Raw genomic sequence first — 16,925 nt, 5'->3', positions numbered from 1 at the left:
TTTCAATATATCAACTTTATCAACCATTTAAATTCAGCAGTTTTATTTTATGATAAATATAAACACTCGTATCTAGTGTTTTTCTTCCTAAGGTGTGTTGGAAGTCCTTGAGAATCCGTTTGTTAAACACTGATGAGTCCAATGAAACATAGAAACCTGAACGTATTAATATGATATACAGTTCTATAATAAATAATTTTACTGTAGGTCATTAATAGGTGGCTTAGTGGACAGCATAGTCTGTCGCCTTGCACCTTCAGGGTCTGGGTTCGAATCCCACCTTGGGTCTGTGTGCAAGGAGTTTGTATGTTTTTGTGTTTGTTTCCTCCGGGTACTCCGGTTTTCTCCCACAGGCCGGTCTAAAAATACTATTAATGAAGTTTAACGTTAGTAAAACTACTAACTTTACTAGTTTTTCTGATTCAGTGTGTGACTAATTTATAAGTTCCGTGCCTAAAAGAAAAAGATTAAAAAATACTAATTAAATGTCAACAATTACAATTATAGGTTCAGTATCCTGAAGACAGTTTGGCAGGGCAAAAATTTAACACTGCTCTTTTTTGCCCATTGACAAGCTATGTTTGTATTGTATAGTTTGCTGAACAGGTTTGTTTTAAAAGTGTACATCCATTTTTATACTAATATAGGACACTACTTTAGTGTGTATGTTCTATAACAGCTCCACATCAAGCAAAGTTTCAAAGACAACGCATTAATGTGACACTACACCATGTAATGTTGTTCTTCAGGCTGAAACATTGGTATGGTTTTATTGTGGCAGGAAAAGTACTGCACTGAAAAATAAATCTAGAAATAAAAACAATAAGAAATTATGAACATAATCGAAAAAAATAAAATTAAACAAATTTTAAATTGATTAAATCAATGAGTTCTAATCATATTTGGTTAAAGGAAATTATACATAATCATACAAGCATTATTCAGTAATAATGCATTCGCAAACAAGAAGAAAAACACGCCATCATCCATAGTAATTCAAGTTTCATTCACACAGCTGCTTCTGATAAGAAATATAAACCAAATTTCAGCTTCTAATAGTATTGCATAGAAGCGCCGCTGAAAAATAGGCTCATGTACAGACAAAATTAAGAAAACTAAATAAGACATTCAGTGTTTGAGGATCCAAAAAACAGCAGAGGTAAAATGATGAAGGTAAAAAGCTGTCTTAAGGTTACATTATGTTTAGCCATCATGTACAGAATGATTATCACGATCGTTATCAAAAATGTTCTTGTCCATGATGGACATATGGTTATGATTATATACTGTATATATTAATGCTTAAGTAAGTAGACATAGTAATTGTATTTTACCACGTCACTTACAATTTTAAATCTGAATGGTCAAATTTCAAATTAAAATTTCACACATGCCACTATACACAGTACGATGTACAGTGAAATGCTTAAACGGATAAGGTAGCGATGATTCACTTATACTACAGCAGTTCTTACAGTAGGGCTATAATTCATATCACAGGTATAATTCATATCAGGTTTATATGCACTGGCACTTGTATAGTTCACGTACACTAGTTAAAACATGGCAGGTATAGTTATCGTACAAGTGTACAAGTACACTGCCAGAACCACTTTTCCACAATTTGAGTCCTGGAATTTTTCTGAGCCATCAGGGAATAAAAAGTCCATAGTTGCGATACCCTGGTCATTCAGTACATTCAGGTCATCAGCTGAAGTCATTTTATTGCCACATACTGTTGCCGAGTCTAGACCTGACCAACTGAAGCAACTTCTTTTTTTTTGCCCAGGCAGTGAATGTGTATTTTGCATTTATGTAAGGAGTCTCCAGTGTAAAGTCATTTCAAGTTTTCCTTAACATAAAGGGCGGAGGGACCATATTATTTTTGACTAACTTGACAAATTGCATCGTTTATTTCATTGCCTTCTTAAGAAGATGGTGAGGTAATATCTGTTCGTAACTGATATACTGATATAAGTAACATTCTATAAATGGTTGTATTTAAACCTTAAATTGGGTGTTGCTCTTTAATAAAAATTCTTGGCAATTTTCTGTTGTTTGAGTAGATAAAACATGATGTTGGCATGATGTTGTGTTATAGGAAAATGATCAACTTCAGTGTAGTAACAAGAACTCTGCTTCTGTAATTATTTTCCTATAACATCATGCCACTGTAAAGAGATAAATCACATACAGTGCTGTGAAAAAGTATTTGCCCCATTCAGATTTTTTTTTTTTAATATTTGTTACACTTTAAACAAATTTTAATATTACAAAAAGATAACACAGAATATTTCATTAAGGGAACCCTCCAATGTGGCCAAATTAAAACAATTCTGTGTAGGATTTTGGACCAAAATTCCTTCACAATAATATGACTCATTGCCAACAACGATTGATCGCAGTCGTTGCCACCAAGGGTGGCAGAACCAGTTTTTAATTTCAAGGGTAATTACTTTCTCACATAGAGCCAGGCAGGTTTGGCCAGCTTTCACCCCCTCCCCCCTTAATAAATGAAATCATTTAAAAACTGCATTTTGTATTTACTCGGGTTATCACAGCACTGTATGGACTTTGATGTGTTTGACATGACAGCCACACTCATCTGTTAGACACTGAAATGAAAACAACAAACTTGTCTACCGCGCGTCATTAAGCTGTCTGGCTACAGTCAGAATCTCCTTGGCGCCTTTGCTAAGTAGAAGATTGGCGAGGTCCAAGCCGAGCTTCTCGGCTGCGTCCTGAGCCGCTCCTGACACCTTCAGCGCTGTAACTCCGACTCGCTGAACTTTCTCATCAACCTTCTCCTGATCCTAAACCAGACAGTGAGGTCAAAAACACAAACTAGCCAAGATTTTTTCCCCCTCCTATTATTACGTAGCAATTAAAGTGTAATATGTTTTATATATTGCAATGTATTGTTTTTATCTACATTGTAAATTAATGATGGTAATACATAATATTTGGAATAATAACCTGATCCTCAGCCTCAATGCTGGTCTGCATGGTCTCCTTCAGGCTGTCTGAGCCATCTAAACTGTACACTGCTCCAGTCAGGTATAACTGTAAAATATAAAGGCACACAATCAGGAAAAATAACCTCCTGTGGCTACAGTATGTAGGGCTCTTTCATGCATGGACTTTTAGAAAGAACACTATTTTTAATTATTCAGGACAGAGTTGATGTGGATTTTTGTCTCACGCACACATTCATGCAGTTAAATTCTTTGTACGACTGTCTGGCAACATAAACAGGAGTTTACAAGCACTGCGGCAGGAAATAAAAAATATAAAATAACACACGATATAAAGGACCTACGGAAAGTGATATGGGTGTGGTGTTCTTTTACCTGAGAATCCTTCACTTCTGTGTGAACAGCAACTGGAACACTGCATCCTCCTTCCTAAATTGATATAACATCACAAATTAAACCTACATAAAAACATTTTATTCCTTTCTAAACAAATTTGCACACGTCTCAGAAGTCCACAAACAATGTAACTCTTAAATGTTCCAACTATAGTACGCCTTAATTTTCTTTACGTTTTGCTTCTCAAACAAGCCTTTATAGTGTCCATAGCTTTAAATACCCCTTTGAAGAAGTGTAATTTAGTAGCCAATCAGATTGAAGGGCCCGAAAACATCCATGTTCAGGTCATTATGTCTATTGAGCATTTCCCACCCACTTGCCCAAGATTTTCCCAAATTCATTTCTGACAAACAAAATACGAGGAAAAATCTATGCAAGATCATTAATTCACAATGACATCCTCAATATTTATTAATATAAATACAATGCTGTGAAAAGTATACACAAGTAAATTTATTCAGGTAAAAACTGTCCAAACCTACTGTCCCAGCCCCTATGTGACAAAGTTATTGCCCCCTAAACCTAATAACTGGATGCGCCACCCTTGGCGGCAACAACTGCAATCAAGCGTTTGCAATAATTCAGCCACATTGCAGGGTCAGGTGGGTTTGGAAACCTTTTTTCCTGAATACATGAAATAATTATGTAAAAATGGCATTTTATATTTACTTGGGTTATCTTTGTGCAATATTCAAATTTGTATGATGATCTGAATCATTTAAGTGCGATGAATATGCCAAAAATAAAAAAAGGGGGTATAAAACGTGTTTACATAAGTGGTCAGCCAATAGCAGTCACTCTAGCCGTATTTACTATAGCTCTTAAAACAGCCCCCAGAAAACAGCAGGAGTGGGCGGAGTTGAGAATTGGTATATGAGATTACAATAAGGGGAAAATCTGACTTGCTTATTTAAGCAAAAAATTTCAAACTGCAGATACTGGGCTTTTTCCCACTTTTTTGCGTGTGTTCACACATTCAAAATGTGTGTGTGAATGAGGGGAAGAATTTAGAGAGCTCCAGTTTACAGCAGAATTCTTACCAGGCGTTTAAGAAAAGCCCTCTCAGCGATACAGCGCAGCACCGTGTCCCGATCAAGCAGCACTGACACCATCTCCAGGATATCTTCATCACAAGCCCTCACCTCCACAGCCAGAGCTCCCTGGGACACAACATAGCACACAGATACATAAATACACACGCATACACTGCTACTTCATAGTAAACCCTGTAACTGACCGGTAAATGCACAGAACCAAGTCAATATACTAACAATATACTAACATTCTATAGAAAACAAGTATTTATTAAATGATTAGCATGAAGAAGACCCACCTGTCCAACTGCATACATGCAATCATCAGGACTGAGGATCTGCAACAGAACAGGGAACACGCAAAGTAAAAATAATGATGGAATATTTAATTCAACGTAATTTGTATTTTAGCAATAGCCATAACACAAACGCTTTACAGAAATCTAGAAAGAGATTTACAATTGAGGTTAGAAGTTTATACTGTATATAATAATTCTGAACATTGATATTGCAATATTTGTCCTTAATTTATTTCTTGAATGTTTTTTCCCCCCCAGGACAGAATGATCTTTAATAGAAGAAAATTACACAACTTTGGACAACTAACTTCAATTTAATTTGGATTTTTTAATCAACACAGAGGCAAAAGTTAATATACAGCCACCTAGAAAATAATTATTATTACAATTCAGTGGTACTGAAAGACCCAAAATGTTGTTTAATTTGCCAACCACAAGGCTTCTAAATTTCTTGTTAGTGACTTACAACAGCTGGTAGCATCTCTGTGCCAACATTGTTTGACAGCACTCATTGGATCATTGGATTGACCAACACAGTACAATAGGCTAAAGTCCAATGAGCTCAGTGCAAATCTGAGAAATAGGATGGTATGTTTTCACAAGTCAGAAAAGGAGTCATTTCTAAACTCCAACAGATCCCAGGAATCTGAAATCAAAAAGGATTTAAACAAAAATCTCAAAGATCAGAAAAAATTGGTTCATATGGTCAGGAAAAATTCAGTAACCAACAACACAGAGGTTACTGAGAGGCCTGCCATGAACTGGAAGCTGCTAGGACACCAGTGTCTTTGCAAGTTTTACATTGCCATGTTGTCCATGGAAGACATCCCCCAACACCTTCATGTTTGACCAAAGTTTTCAGCTGACCACATGGACAAAGCAAAACTTTCCTCCAGAAGACTTTTTACCAGAGGTATGTTCAAAGTTGGGGACATGGGTGGATAAGGTGTTGGACTGCTGACCAGGAGGTCTCCGGTTCGAGCCATAATGTCGCCAGGTTGCCACCGTTGGACCCTTGAGCAAGGTCCTTCACCCCCAAGTGCTCAGATACAATCGGGTGGCGAACTGACAACCTGCCCCCGTAAATACTGTCACAGAAATGATGGATATACAGAGTCAGCCAAAATAATGTATACAAACTTGGTAGCATCCTACGTTGGGGCTGTTTTGCCGGCAGTAGAACTAAAGCATTGCACAAAGTGAAATGGTACACTAAGTAAATTAGTTTAACACCATATAATCAGCTGTAAGGTTGAAACCTGAGAGCTCTAATAGTACAGTGATTCCAAACACACATAAAACTAGTTGGGGAATGGATAAAGCAGGTTAACTTTAAGCTTTCGGCACATCAACCATATCGGAAAATAATAATAATCTGGACTGCGCTTTTCAGCCAGGTCTGTGCCAGGAAACTCACAAATTTATCAAAACACTACAAATTCTATCAGAATGAGTGGTTAAATATCCAACCAGAATTCCACCAGAAGCTTATTATTGGCTTCCAAAAGCATCTGCTAAGTATCAGACATTTAACTAAATGTTAGAAGTACTGTATGTATATTTTTAACTCTTTATGTATAATGTGATTCCTTTCTTGTTTTATGAAACCCCACAATAAATTATAACCTGCGTAACAGGTTTTCCTCTATTTTAGATGCATGTTATATAATCATCCCCCCGGAAAGAGATCAGGCAAAAGATTTACAGCAAGTCCAACACTGGCATGACATTCATATTCGTGATGAGTGTATTTTAACTTAGTAAAAATAATTAGCAAGCCAAAAGAGACAGTGGCAAGGGAAAATGTCAGAGCAAATCAAAGACATGAGGAAGGTCATAACTGAGTCATGAGGAAGAAAAAAATTTAATAAGAAATCTGACTTAAAAGGGATTGCTTCCTCTTTCTGAACATTGCATGAACACTTGCTTGTGGTTCCTGAAAAGATTTGAGAACAGAACCTTTTTAGTTCCCATTTTGTTTAAAGTGCATTTTTATGGTTTATAGAATGTTTGCTTAATGTTAGATTTTGATGAACTTTAAATTATTTAAAACCATCAAAACCATGATGGAGGCACAAACCTTGCAACCGATGCAATTTTTATCTTTTTATTTATTTATTTTTATTTATTTATTTTTAACCAAATCTAGGAAAACAAGCTAGCGCATTTAATAAATAAATAAATTAATTAATTAACTAACTAATTAACTAATTAATTAATAAATATTTTTTATTAAATCATTAAAAACATATTATTATTAATAACAACATGAACATAAAATCTAAATGCAACCATTTTCTGGGTAATTCTTGGCAAACTCCTGTTGGGAGACCATTAGAAAATATTTCGAGAATGATCCTAGTAATGAACCACTCACTGTTTTCAGTATTCACCAGATGATTATAGGGATATAAATCATTACACTTAAACGACTGCACACAATAAAGTCAAACAAAACTAAGTGCATTGAAATGATGCTCAACAATAAGAATCCAGAATGAGCAGAGGAAACTCTAAGATTACACATGCAGTTCTTAGACATATATCTAGAGTATATCTAGGTAAGATTATGCACAGAAGCCATGGTGAGACTTGGGAATAATGTGATTTCAGGTAGGATGACCACGTGGTAGCAGAAGAAAGTGAATTAAAGGTGCAAAAGCACTGCATCAGGATAAATCAGGCCATGGAGAGAAACCACTATATAACAGAACAGGTTTGTACGATAGCACAATATTGTAAGTGCGTTATGATATTATAACACAACCAGTGAACAAATGAAATAAAACTGAATAAGGGATTTTTAATTGTGCAGAATGACAGAACACAGTTATCAGATCAAAAACTACTTTCCTTTCCTTATGTAACCTGCAGCTCATCACCGTACTGTGCCTAAAGTCTTTTGTAAATGTCAATCGGTTTTACGGCTTCATTCACAAGAAATTTCGTCATAAGTTCTGGATTGACCTGAACGCCCATTGTACTTGAATGTTAAGTGTAGGAATATTGTATTTCCTATTGGTTGCATTAGTCATTCTGACTATTATAATATTTAAAGTATGTAATTACAGGTTTATATATGCAAAATGTATTCATTACCCCGTCAAGATTTTACTTTCCACTCCGTTTTAGACAGAGTTAAGTGATTAAAAAAAAAATTTTTTTCTTAAAGGTATTTAGGTCTCACCTAAAATATACCTCAACCAGTTTTGTTGAATTAAACACCTTTTCCTTAAGAGACAAACACAGACATACCTGGCTGATTCTTCTCTCCCAGCCCATCCTCTTCATTCCAGCTGCAGCCAGAATAATAGCAGCAAAGTCACCGCTCTCGTCCAGCTTCTTCAGTCGAGTATTGAGATTACCTCTCTAAACACCTCGCTAAGGAAATGTTCTGATTATATATTTACGGTATATATATTTAAGCAAGCGTTCAACTGAGAGATAATAATGCATTAGAAAGATACTATGTCCTTAAACTCCAGGTGAGGAAACCGTTTCTTTAGCTGCGCAGCTCGCCGAAGGGAACTGGTGCCTATAACACTAAAGAAGGAATATTATTTAAAAAAAAGATTATTTCCATATGAAACAAATACAAATAGCTTCAAAGCCAAAGCAGAAATGTTAAAGGAACACTACAGAAAAGTGTCGCTGTGATGGAAGTTCTGTCATACCTCTTTGTTTGTAGTGAATCAAGACACTTCCCAACATTTTTAGGGTGCAAAACTACTGCATCAAAGGGGTTTTCTCGCCTTTGGAGGAAATACATAAACAAAAGTTATGCAAGGTGTTACCAGGATAATGACAGGAAAAAGTGATGCATGCACTAATGATGTTGCAGGGTGTTATGAATGGAGAAATTTTGTCAAGAGACGTTCCCTGAACAGGGAGTAGAGAGTACAGTGCATGTACACTGTGGAACAGAATGCAGCCTTTGTTGTGATGATGACTCGCACAGCGGACTTTTTGAAAGCAGGTGTCTGATTACAAACCGACCTGACTAGTCGTGTGTCTATTTCGCATGCAGTTGGAATGCAGTTCTCCAATAGAACTTGATCAAATCTTGATTAGAGCATTCTTATGAGGAATATTTGAACCTTTTGGCAGACTGACTGCTTTTACAAATGGACTCCAGGAGGGAAGGGATTAAAACGTACCCTAAATAAAAGCTTTTTCCACAACATTTTAATAAAATATATTTCTTCATTTGTCTTTGCCAATCTTGCCCTAGATTATATAAATAACCAAACCTACTGTCAGCTGCCTGACCATCTGTTTCTGCTCAAACAAACTTTGCTTCATGAAAGAGCCCAGCGAGGAAACATCTAAAAGCCTTTAAAGCCATTACTTGTGCTTTCTCAGTACAGAGGACATGCTTTTGTTGTACTCACTTCAGGACGGCTCCTATAGTAAAACCCACAGGAAGACTTGTGGGCAAGTCTTTCAAAGAGTGGACGACCAGGTCAACCCTGTGAAGACAAGGATCAAAAAAACCCATTGTGTTTCACTACACATCAAACACCTGGTCTTGTGCATGGCTGCTTAATGTAACACTTAGCAAAGGTAAAGATCATCAAAAGAGTACTTTACTCACTCTTTTCTTTCTAAAGCGTTCTCTAACTCCTTTGTGAAGAGACTCTTCTCACCTATCTTTGACAAAGAAAAGAAATGCTGTGAGATGATATGCTAAGGAACAACACAAAATTATATTTAAAACGTCACAAGTGGGTCTTGTGATGAAATTTCTCTGAATGGCACTTATGGTGGAATAAATATGAGGCACTGGTGGAAATTGTTGGTATTTTGGATGATTGCATGTGCTATCCAGAAACTTGTGCAAATCCCACCCTGGAGGTACACTATTTTTTCCAAAAGTGTTTGCCCACCTGTCTTCACATGCATATGAACGTGCATAACATTCCATTCTTAATCCATTTATGGGTTAAGTAAATGTATGGGAATTTTTGACCAGATGTTCTGAGGTGCAAGCCAGTCAAGTTCTTCCACGCTGAGCCCAACTCCTGCAAAACAACCCCACACTACAAGTTCCAACATAACCAGTGCACAAAGCAAGGTCCATAAATACACGGATAAGCGAGTTTGGTGTGGAAGAATTTGACTGGCCTGCAAAGAGTCCCATTGGAACACCCAGGAGAGTTAAAGCTGTTAAAGCTGCAAAGGGTGGGTCACATCATGTTAAACCCTATGGATTAAGAACTGGATGTTACTTAAATTCATATGCAAGTGAAGGCAGGTCAGTGAATACTTTTGGCAAAGTAATGAATATTCGTCATTTGTATGGCAGTTACTTTTTTGTTCAATCACATACTTTGGGACCGCCTGCATGTCTTTGGGAGGAAACTGGAGTACCCGGAGGAAACCCACCAACTCACATCATGTCTGCACACAGACCTGAGGCGGGAATCGAACCCCGACCTTGGAGCTACGAGGCTATAGTGCTAACCACCGTGCCGCCACTTCTGGAATAGACAAGAAGAATTCTTCAAAATATAAACGGGGCTTACCTTTGATAGAGCTGTGTCGAGAATTTTGTCACCTGTTGTCGACATGGCCACTGTAACAGACATTACAACATCAACGTCGCTACAAGAAACACGAACTACAGCATATGTTTTAACCAAAGCTGACTGTATGAACAAGCTGACTAGCTGCTAAACTCTGCAGTGATGATTTATTCCAGGTTCAGGAATGAAATAACAGATGTTTACACTGACTTATGACAGATTCACAATAGTTTCAAGCAATCTTCTTATCAGTTCAGAGCTTAGTAGGCCCTGCAATGCTATACAGTGAACTCTTACCTATTTCAAAGTGCACGTCAGGGTACAAGCCCTTCAGCTTCTCCGCGACACTGTCCGTCTGAATGCGAGCGAGCTTAAAGATAAAAACAGAGTAGAGATTAGATGGTGTTTAACTACTCAGGCCATGTAATCTGCATAATAGAGACATTTACTGAATAAGAGACCAGAAACGTTGTACGCAGGACAATGACACCTCAGTCTCCTTTAAAGTAGGCACCTTGGGACTGTACACATTCCACCCAGCATCTCTTTGAAACACTCTGCAAAACATCATCACCTGCCTCATTATATTTTCCTAAATCTCACCGATGCTTTCAAGTCTTGATCCTTTCAAAGCTGATTTTAGTTTTGGGAAGAGACAGAAGTTTCTTGGATCCAAATCTGAGGTGTAGGCGGGCTGAGTCACCTGGATGATTGGATGGGTGGGCGCGTTGTCACGATCACGCACACAGCTCGACGGCGTCTAGCAGCCCACAGACTAGTACAGTGAAGTCGTCATTGTTTAGCAATGCGCATTTCGGTTTACTCTCCGTGCCTGCCAGGTTACCTCATGATCAGTATCACACAAATGGTTCTCCTAATATTAGCGATAGTTGGATGTTTTACATTTACATTTGGGCATTTGGCAGACGCTCTTATCCAGAGCGACTTACATTTTTATCTCATCACACATCTAAGCAGTTGAGGGTTAAGGGCCTTGCTCAAGGGCCCAACAGTGGCAACTTGGTGGTTGTGGGTTTTAAATCTGGGATCTTCCGAACCGTAGTCCAATGCCTTAACCACTGAGCTACTCCTGGCATGTTTTCCAGACATGCCTCGTATATACACCGACTGGCCACTTTAAAAAGAACAACTGCTCAGTCATTGAATCACTCAGTCGGCTTATCATACTAGGAATGATGGCTTGCTGAAGCTGGAAAGTAGAAGAAAGGAAAACCTTTCCCTTCTTCACTATATTCAACCTGAGGGGAAAATCTGAGGTGATCAGGAGTTACTCAAACACTCCAATCAACTTGTCTGGCACCAAAAGCCATGCTTGATGCTGCCATATGAACTGTTGATTAGACAATTGCATGAATATCTGGGCTTTCCTCATAAGTAGCCAGTGAGTGCAATACATTAACCAATGTAGCATAATACAATATTGTTGCTTTATGGTTTTATTTAGATCTTGGTTTCAATGGCTCCAGCTCATGTGCAAATGAATAACACAAATCTTCATGTTCTGACTAGCAAACAAAGGTTTGTTACATCATGCTCACTTACCTGGCTTTTTCTCGTCCCTATGCGGATGACCCTGCTGGCTTTGCTGTCTTCATCCTGCAAACAATATACAAACAAACACCAGAATGTAATTTAAATATGAATCAAAAAGGAAAATCCTTTCTCCAGATGTATTTAACTGATTCTTCTGCTATGGTCTAATACTTTTTTAATTGGTCTTGGTAACACCGTTTCCTCATTAGCAGTCCCCACATGCGGGGTCCCACAAGGGTCTATTCTTAAGCCTTTACTATTTTTACTTTACCTACTGCCATTGGGATCCATTATTAGGAAGCATAGAATGTCTTTTCACTGTTTTGCAGACGATATTCAAATCAGTCTTCCTCTGAAGCAGAGGGATGCAAACACATTAACACAACTTTTGGAATGCCTAGAGGATGACAAAGCGTTGTGCATTTAGTAGACGCCCTTATCCAGAGTGACTTACATTTTTATCTCATTATACATCTGGGCAGTTGAGGGCTTAGGGCTCAACAGGGGCAACTTGGAGTCCATTGCCTTAACCACTAAGCGACCCCTACTCCCAGTATTGGCTGTAAATTTCTCAATGAGACTAAAACTGAAGTGCTGATATTTGGACCTAGTGGAACCTGTGTTGACCTTTTCCCCAAAACGTGTTCCCTTAAGTTTTGTGTAAAACCAACTGCTATAAACCTGGGTGTTTTATTGGGCAGTGATTTTAAACTGGATAAGCAAATTAACTGTGTTGTCAAAGCTAGCTTTTTTCAGCTTAGGCTCTTGTCCAGGGTCAAACCGTTTTTAACAACAACAACAAAAAAAATCTTGAAAAGGTTATACACGTTTTTTATTTCAAGTCGGCTTGATTGCTGAAATGCCCTCTATGTTGGTGTTGGCCAGGCCTTGATTGCATGGTTCCAACTGGTCCAAAATGCTGCTGTGCATTTTTTGCATACTGCCCTGTGCAGCTTAGGGTCAAGTTTAAAGTATTGTTAAAGGCCTACAAAGAGCTGAATAATTTACCACCTCAATACATGTCTGACCTTTTAAAGCCATATAGTCCAGGACGGTCTCTCAGGTCTGGTGAGAAGCTTTTACTTACAGTACCTAAACCTAGGTTGAAGAGTCGGGGCAATCGCACCTTTTCACTCGCAGCCCCTAAATTTTAAACCCTGTATATTAGACAGGTCTCGACTCTTCCTTTTTTTTTTTTTTTTTATCTCACCTTAAGACCTTTTTATACACGCTTTTAATACAGAGTGATGAGGTGTTCTTCTCCCTGTTTTTTTTATTAATTTGTTTTTATTTTATTTATTATTTATTTATTGTTTTACTGTTTTATTTGCTTATTTTATACAATAAGGTTGGACTTTTTATTGTTGTCCATCATTTTACTTGGATTTTATCTTTCTGTCTGTTTCTAAGTCTGCAGCTGTTTTAAAACTGTACAACACTTTGGTCAACTAAGTTGTCTTATATGTGCTTTAAAAATACAATAAATTTGACTTGTTTGACTATGTTGACTTAGGTTGTTTATCCAAAGCATTAACACAATTTGTTTACAAATTACTTGCATTTCGTTTTAATTGAATTATTAAAGCTCTGCAAATACTGCATGATCTTGGGTTATTTTGATGTGTTGTGGTGATGTCATTTCCTTTAAATGTACTCTAAATAACAATAGTTATATTTTGAATTTAGGAGAAATATTGTCAGCATTTCACTAAAAATGCAACAAAACTGGTCATTTCTCCATAATACATGCACTTAAAAAACTGATTATTTTACAGTGGTCTCTCTCTGAGCTATATATAAAGACCTGAATCCAAACACAAACATAAAATTCAGATCACGACTCGAAGCTCTGACTTTTTTAAGTTGTAATTCATTACAATTAGCACTGATGTAATTTGAGTGATTGTTCAGACAAAGAAGTGTACGATGTGAGAACGGTAAAGAGTGACATTATCAGGGTGGGGCTGTGTGTGTGTATGTGTGTTGTGGGTCTCCACCCCGGGTGCACTATCCTGGCTTTGGTGATTAGACTGCATGTTCACTTTTTCCGTTACAAACTACACTGATAATCTTTCACATCTGCACACATGAGCTGCATCGCTTAAAAAGCCCTGACAAACAGCCACGACTATTACAGACTGTAAAAGGAATATACTTTTTTTCCCACAATCACTCAGCATTTACCATCATCAACAGTCCACTGATCACCGACCTGATCACCTGCACCTGTTTTTTCCTTCTTGTTAACAATGGTTGGACTCCAGTAGATTGCATTATCACCAATTGTAGTTCTCATACTCCCACTCATCTTCCCAGCCTCTTAAAGAAAATTTTCCAGATGTCTTCCTTTAAAAACATCAAATGCTTCCTTCCTTGATCCCTTATTGTCATGTTCTGTGTCTTGAACTCTTCGACTATTTTATCCAGCACTACTACACACTTCATTATCTCTACATGTTCCCTCTTATTATCACCCTGCACGCTTGGATGGAGTCACTGCCACCTGCACCTGTTTCTCACTGGTTTATGCCTTAAGTAAGTTTTTTTTTAATGGTTAAATGACTCATAGGCCTGAGAAACTGGTCAGGTACAGTGACCGGACTAAAAAAAATCCATCAAGATGCTTGAAGAACTGTTCATCTGTTCAAGACTCCATTAATAAAACAAAGTATACAGGATGGCTCTTTGGAAGCAAAAAAATTAAATAAAGATTATGCTTTTAAAAAAATTTTATTTAAAAATAGTTATAAAAAAAAGTTTTTCGGTGCATCGCTGGCTCAGTGGTAGGTTTCATGCCTGCCATGCAGATTGGCCAGGTTTGATGCCCAACCAATAGCCAAACCCAGCGATTGGATGGAACCGCTTGGTGCTGGTCCCCAGCCCAGACAGAATGAAAGGGTTGCGTCAGAAAAGGCATCCTCGTGCCAAGGTGTATGCCGATTGGATAGTCTGCTATAGCAGCCGAAAGAACAAGAACAAGAAAAACTAAAGAAAAGTGTTTTCTGTAAGGAAACATTGATTTAACATTTATTTATGGAAGGAGTCTCCAGTGTCAGTGCATTCTAACCTATATATAAGAATCTTCAGGTCAGAAGAGGTGTGCTTTGTGGTTTCTTGGTATCACGACAAGCAGCTTTTTAGAATTTTTTTGCCTTATCAACTTCATGAGATGGAATAAAACCGGAAGTCGATAATATAGAAAAGAAAAATTTCAGTGGTATGTTGTTAGTCTTTCAGCTGTTCCTGTCGAGGGGTCACCACACAACTTGGTACAGGTTGTTTTTGTTTTTTTAAATGCCGAATGCCCTTTCTGATTCAAACCTTTCATTTTATCCGTGCTTGGGACCGGCACTGCATCCAGTGGCTGGGAATCGAACCCTGGCCTTCAGCATGGTGGGCGAGAAGTTGATGGTATAAGAGGAGTAAAAACTTGTCAAGATGGGATGTAATGGGGGGAAAAAACAAACCAAACAAAAACCTATCTACTTCAGGATGATGAGAGGAGCTATTCTTTTTCAGAATCTCTTATACAGGAAACCTTATTCATATCTCTCTCACATACTTAACAAACACACTCTAAACATATTTACACTCCGATCATTCACTAGTTCACTGACAGGTTTGTAAAATTTAAAGTAAAATCTACTTTAATAAACTCTAATCAAATCTGCTCAGGACGTGGATGAGTCTTGCACACTTTAATAAGTAAAGGGGAGTAAAAAACAATGAAAAAACATGTTACCTGAGGATGTGTTTCTGTTTTTTTGGCTTCAGACATCTTGTCAAGATTTCCTTTATTATCACTAAAGCTTTTTTATCAGCTGGACGAGACCCGCCGGTTAAACGTCACTTCGAGTCTTCAGTCTCGCGACAAACTGAGAACTCTTAACACCGGTACATGTCCTGGGATCTGCTTCTTCTTCTTCTTCTTCTTCTGTTATTTCACGGAGCGTTTAAGCTTGTCTACTGACACCTAACGGCCACACGAAAATCTGGCGTAAAACACATAACGGTACACGTCGTGTAAAACACGCGTGGAAAAGACACGCTGGAGAAAAGCAATCCTTTCAAAATACAGGTCAAATATCTGCGACGTCATGGTTTTCAAAATAAAGCTTCACACAGTCCACAACTCACAAAACCTGAAAATACAGTAGATGTATATTTATAATATAGCATCTTTCAATATGTATAATAGATATATAAAAACAAGTCTTGGTGTTAATTGAAATTTTTTATTATCCTGAACTATTTAATCCAGTATTAAATTAAGTACAGAAACTTGATTTTCCAGGGTCCGGGTTCGATTCCAGCCTCAGGTCTGTGTGCATGGAGTTTCTGTGTTCTCTCTATGCTTGGTGGGTTTTCCTTCCGGATACTCAGTTTTTTTGTGTGCGCATGGCGATGGCTTCATCCAGGGGTCATGAAGGGTCTACCCCACCTCGTGTCCTAAGTCTACTGGGACAACCTCCAGGTCCACCCTCCATACAGGGTAAAGCAGTGGGCAAATGCAAAGATCAATGAAATTTCTCCCACACCATCACTCTTCTCTGCTCCCCCCACTGGCTTTCAAATTTCAAACTGAGGACTCTTAACACTGATATATATATATATACTGTATATGCTATGATGACTTTTTCAATAGTATAAGCAATCTGTTTTAGATTCGTAACAATTTACTTCTCTTTAATTACAATTCAGACAATTCAGAACACTTATAATATTGTATATACACTACTAGTTAAAACTTTGGAAACACCTTCTTATTCTATCGTCTTTTCTGATTTTTATGTCTTAATTTCTTTCTACATTGTAAAACAATACTGAAGGCATACAAAATATGCAATAATCTCCTTCGAATAGTTGATATTGAAATGTGTCTGCTATTTAGGCTCTGATGGTCTTCAAGAGAGCCAGTTTCATCATTGTCCCTGATGGGCTTTGCAAATTTCCTCGGAAATACTGTTTTATTCTTAGACAGGGAACCAGACTTAGAATAATTTCCCAATTACATTTCTTTGCACCACAAACGATTCATTTTTTTTATACCACTATGGTAGACTTATCTTTGAAATAATGATAATTAATACATTGCTGTTGTTCTTAGTCTTACTGGATGTGATTATGTTAGATCAGTGCATT

General features: G+C 37.6%; 1 protein-coding gene across 1 annotated transcript; it reads right to left on the bottom strand.

The window, feature by feature from the left end:
- Window positions 1-736: 736 nt before the first annotated feature.
- On the bottom strand, window positions 737-15,686 carry LOC128507932 (porphobilinogen deaminase-like). Its single transcript, XM_053479088.1, has 14 exons — window positions 15,526-15,686; window positions 11,793-11,846; window positions 10,527-10,599; window positions 10,230-10,279; window positions 9,299-9,354; window positions 9,096-9,173; window positions 8,379-8,456; window positions 8,172-8,247; window positions 7,960-8,073; window positions 4,705-4,743; window positions 4,412-4,531; window positions 3,351-3,404; window positions 2,977-3,063; window positions 737-2,813 (listed from the first exon to the last, which is right to left on the bottom strand). Exons 1-14 carry the CDS (start codon window positions 15,559-15,561, stop codon window positions 2,640-2,642), a joined length of 1,089 nt encoding a protein of 362 aa, XP_053335063.1. The 5' UTR covers window positions 15,562-15,686; the 3' UTR covers window positions 737-2,639.
- Between the last annotated feature and the right edge of the window lie 1,239 nt (window positions 15,687-16,925).

Source organism: Clarias gariepinus, chromosome 19, assembly GCF_024256425.1.
Source record: "Clarias gariepinus isolate MV-2021 ecotype Netherlands chromosome 19, CGAR_prim_01v2, whole genome shotgun sequence".
Lineage (NCBI taxonomy): Eukaryota > Metazoa > Chordata > Actinopteri > Siluriformes > Clariidae > Clarias > Clarias gariepinus.
This window is presented reverse-complemented; position numbering and strand designations above follow the sequence as displayed.

What these genes read in the sequence shown, in the direction of transcription:
- LOC128507932 (XM_053479088.1), bottom strand. Translation starts at nt 15,561, where the DNA reads ATGTCTGAAGCCAAAAAAACAGAAACACATCCTCAG. An exon ending in TCGACACAGCTCTATCAAAG is followed by an intron (nt 9,355 to 10,229) that starts GTAAGCCCCGTT and finishes TCTTTGTCAAAG; the next exon opens with ATAGGTGAGAAGAGTCTCTT. An exon ending in GGGCTTTTCTTAAACGCCTG is followed by an intron (nt 3,405 to 4,411) that starts GTAAGAATTCTG and finishes ATATCAATTTAG; the next exon opens with GAAGGAGGATGCAGTGTTCC.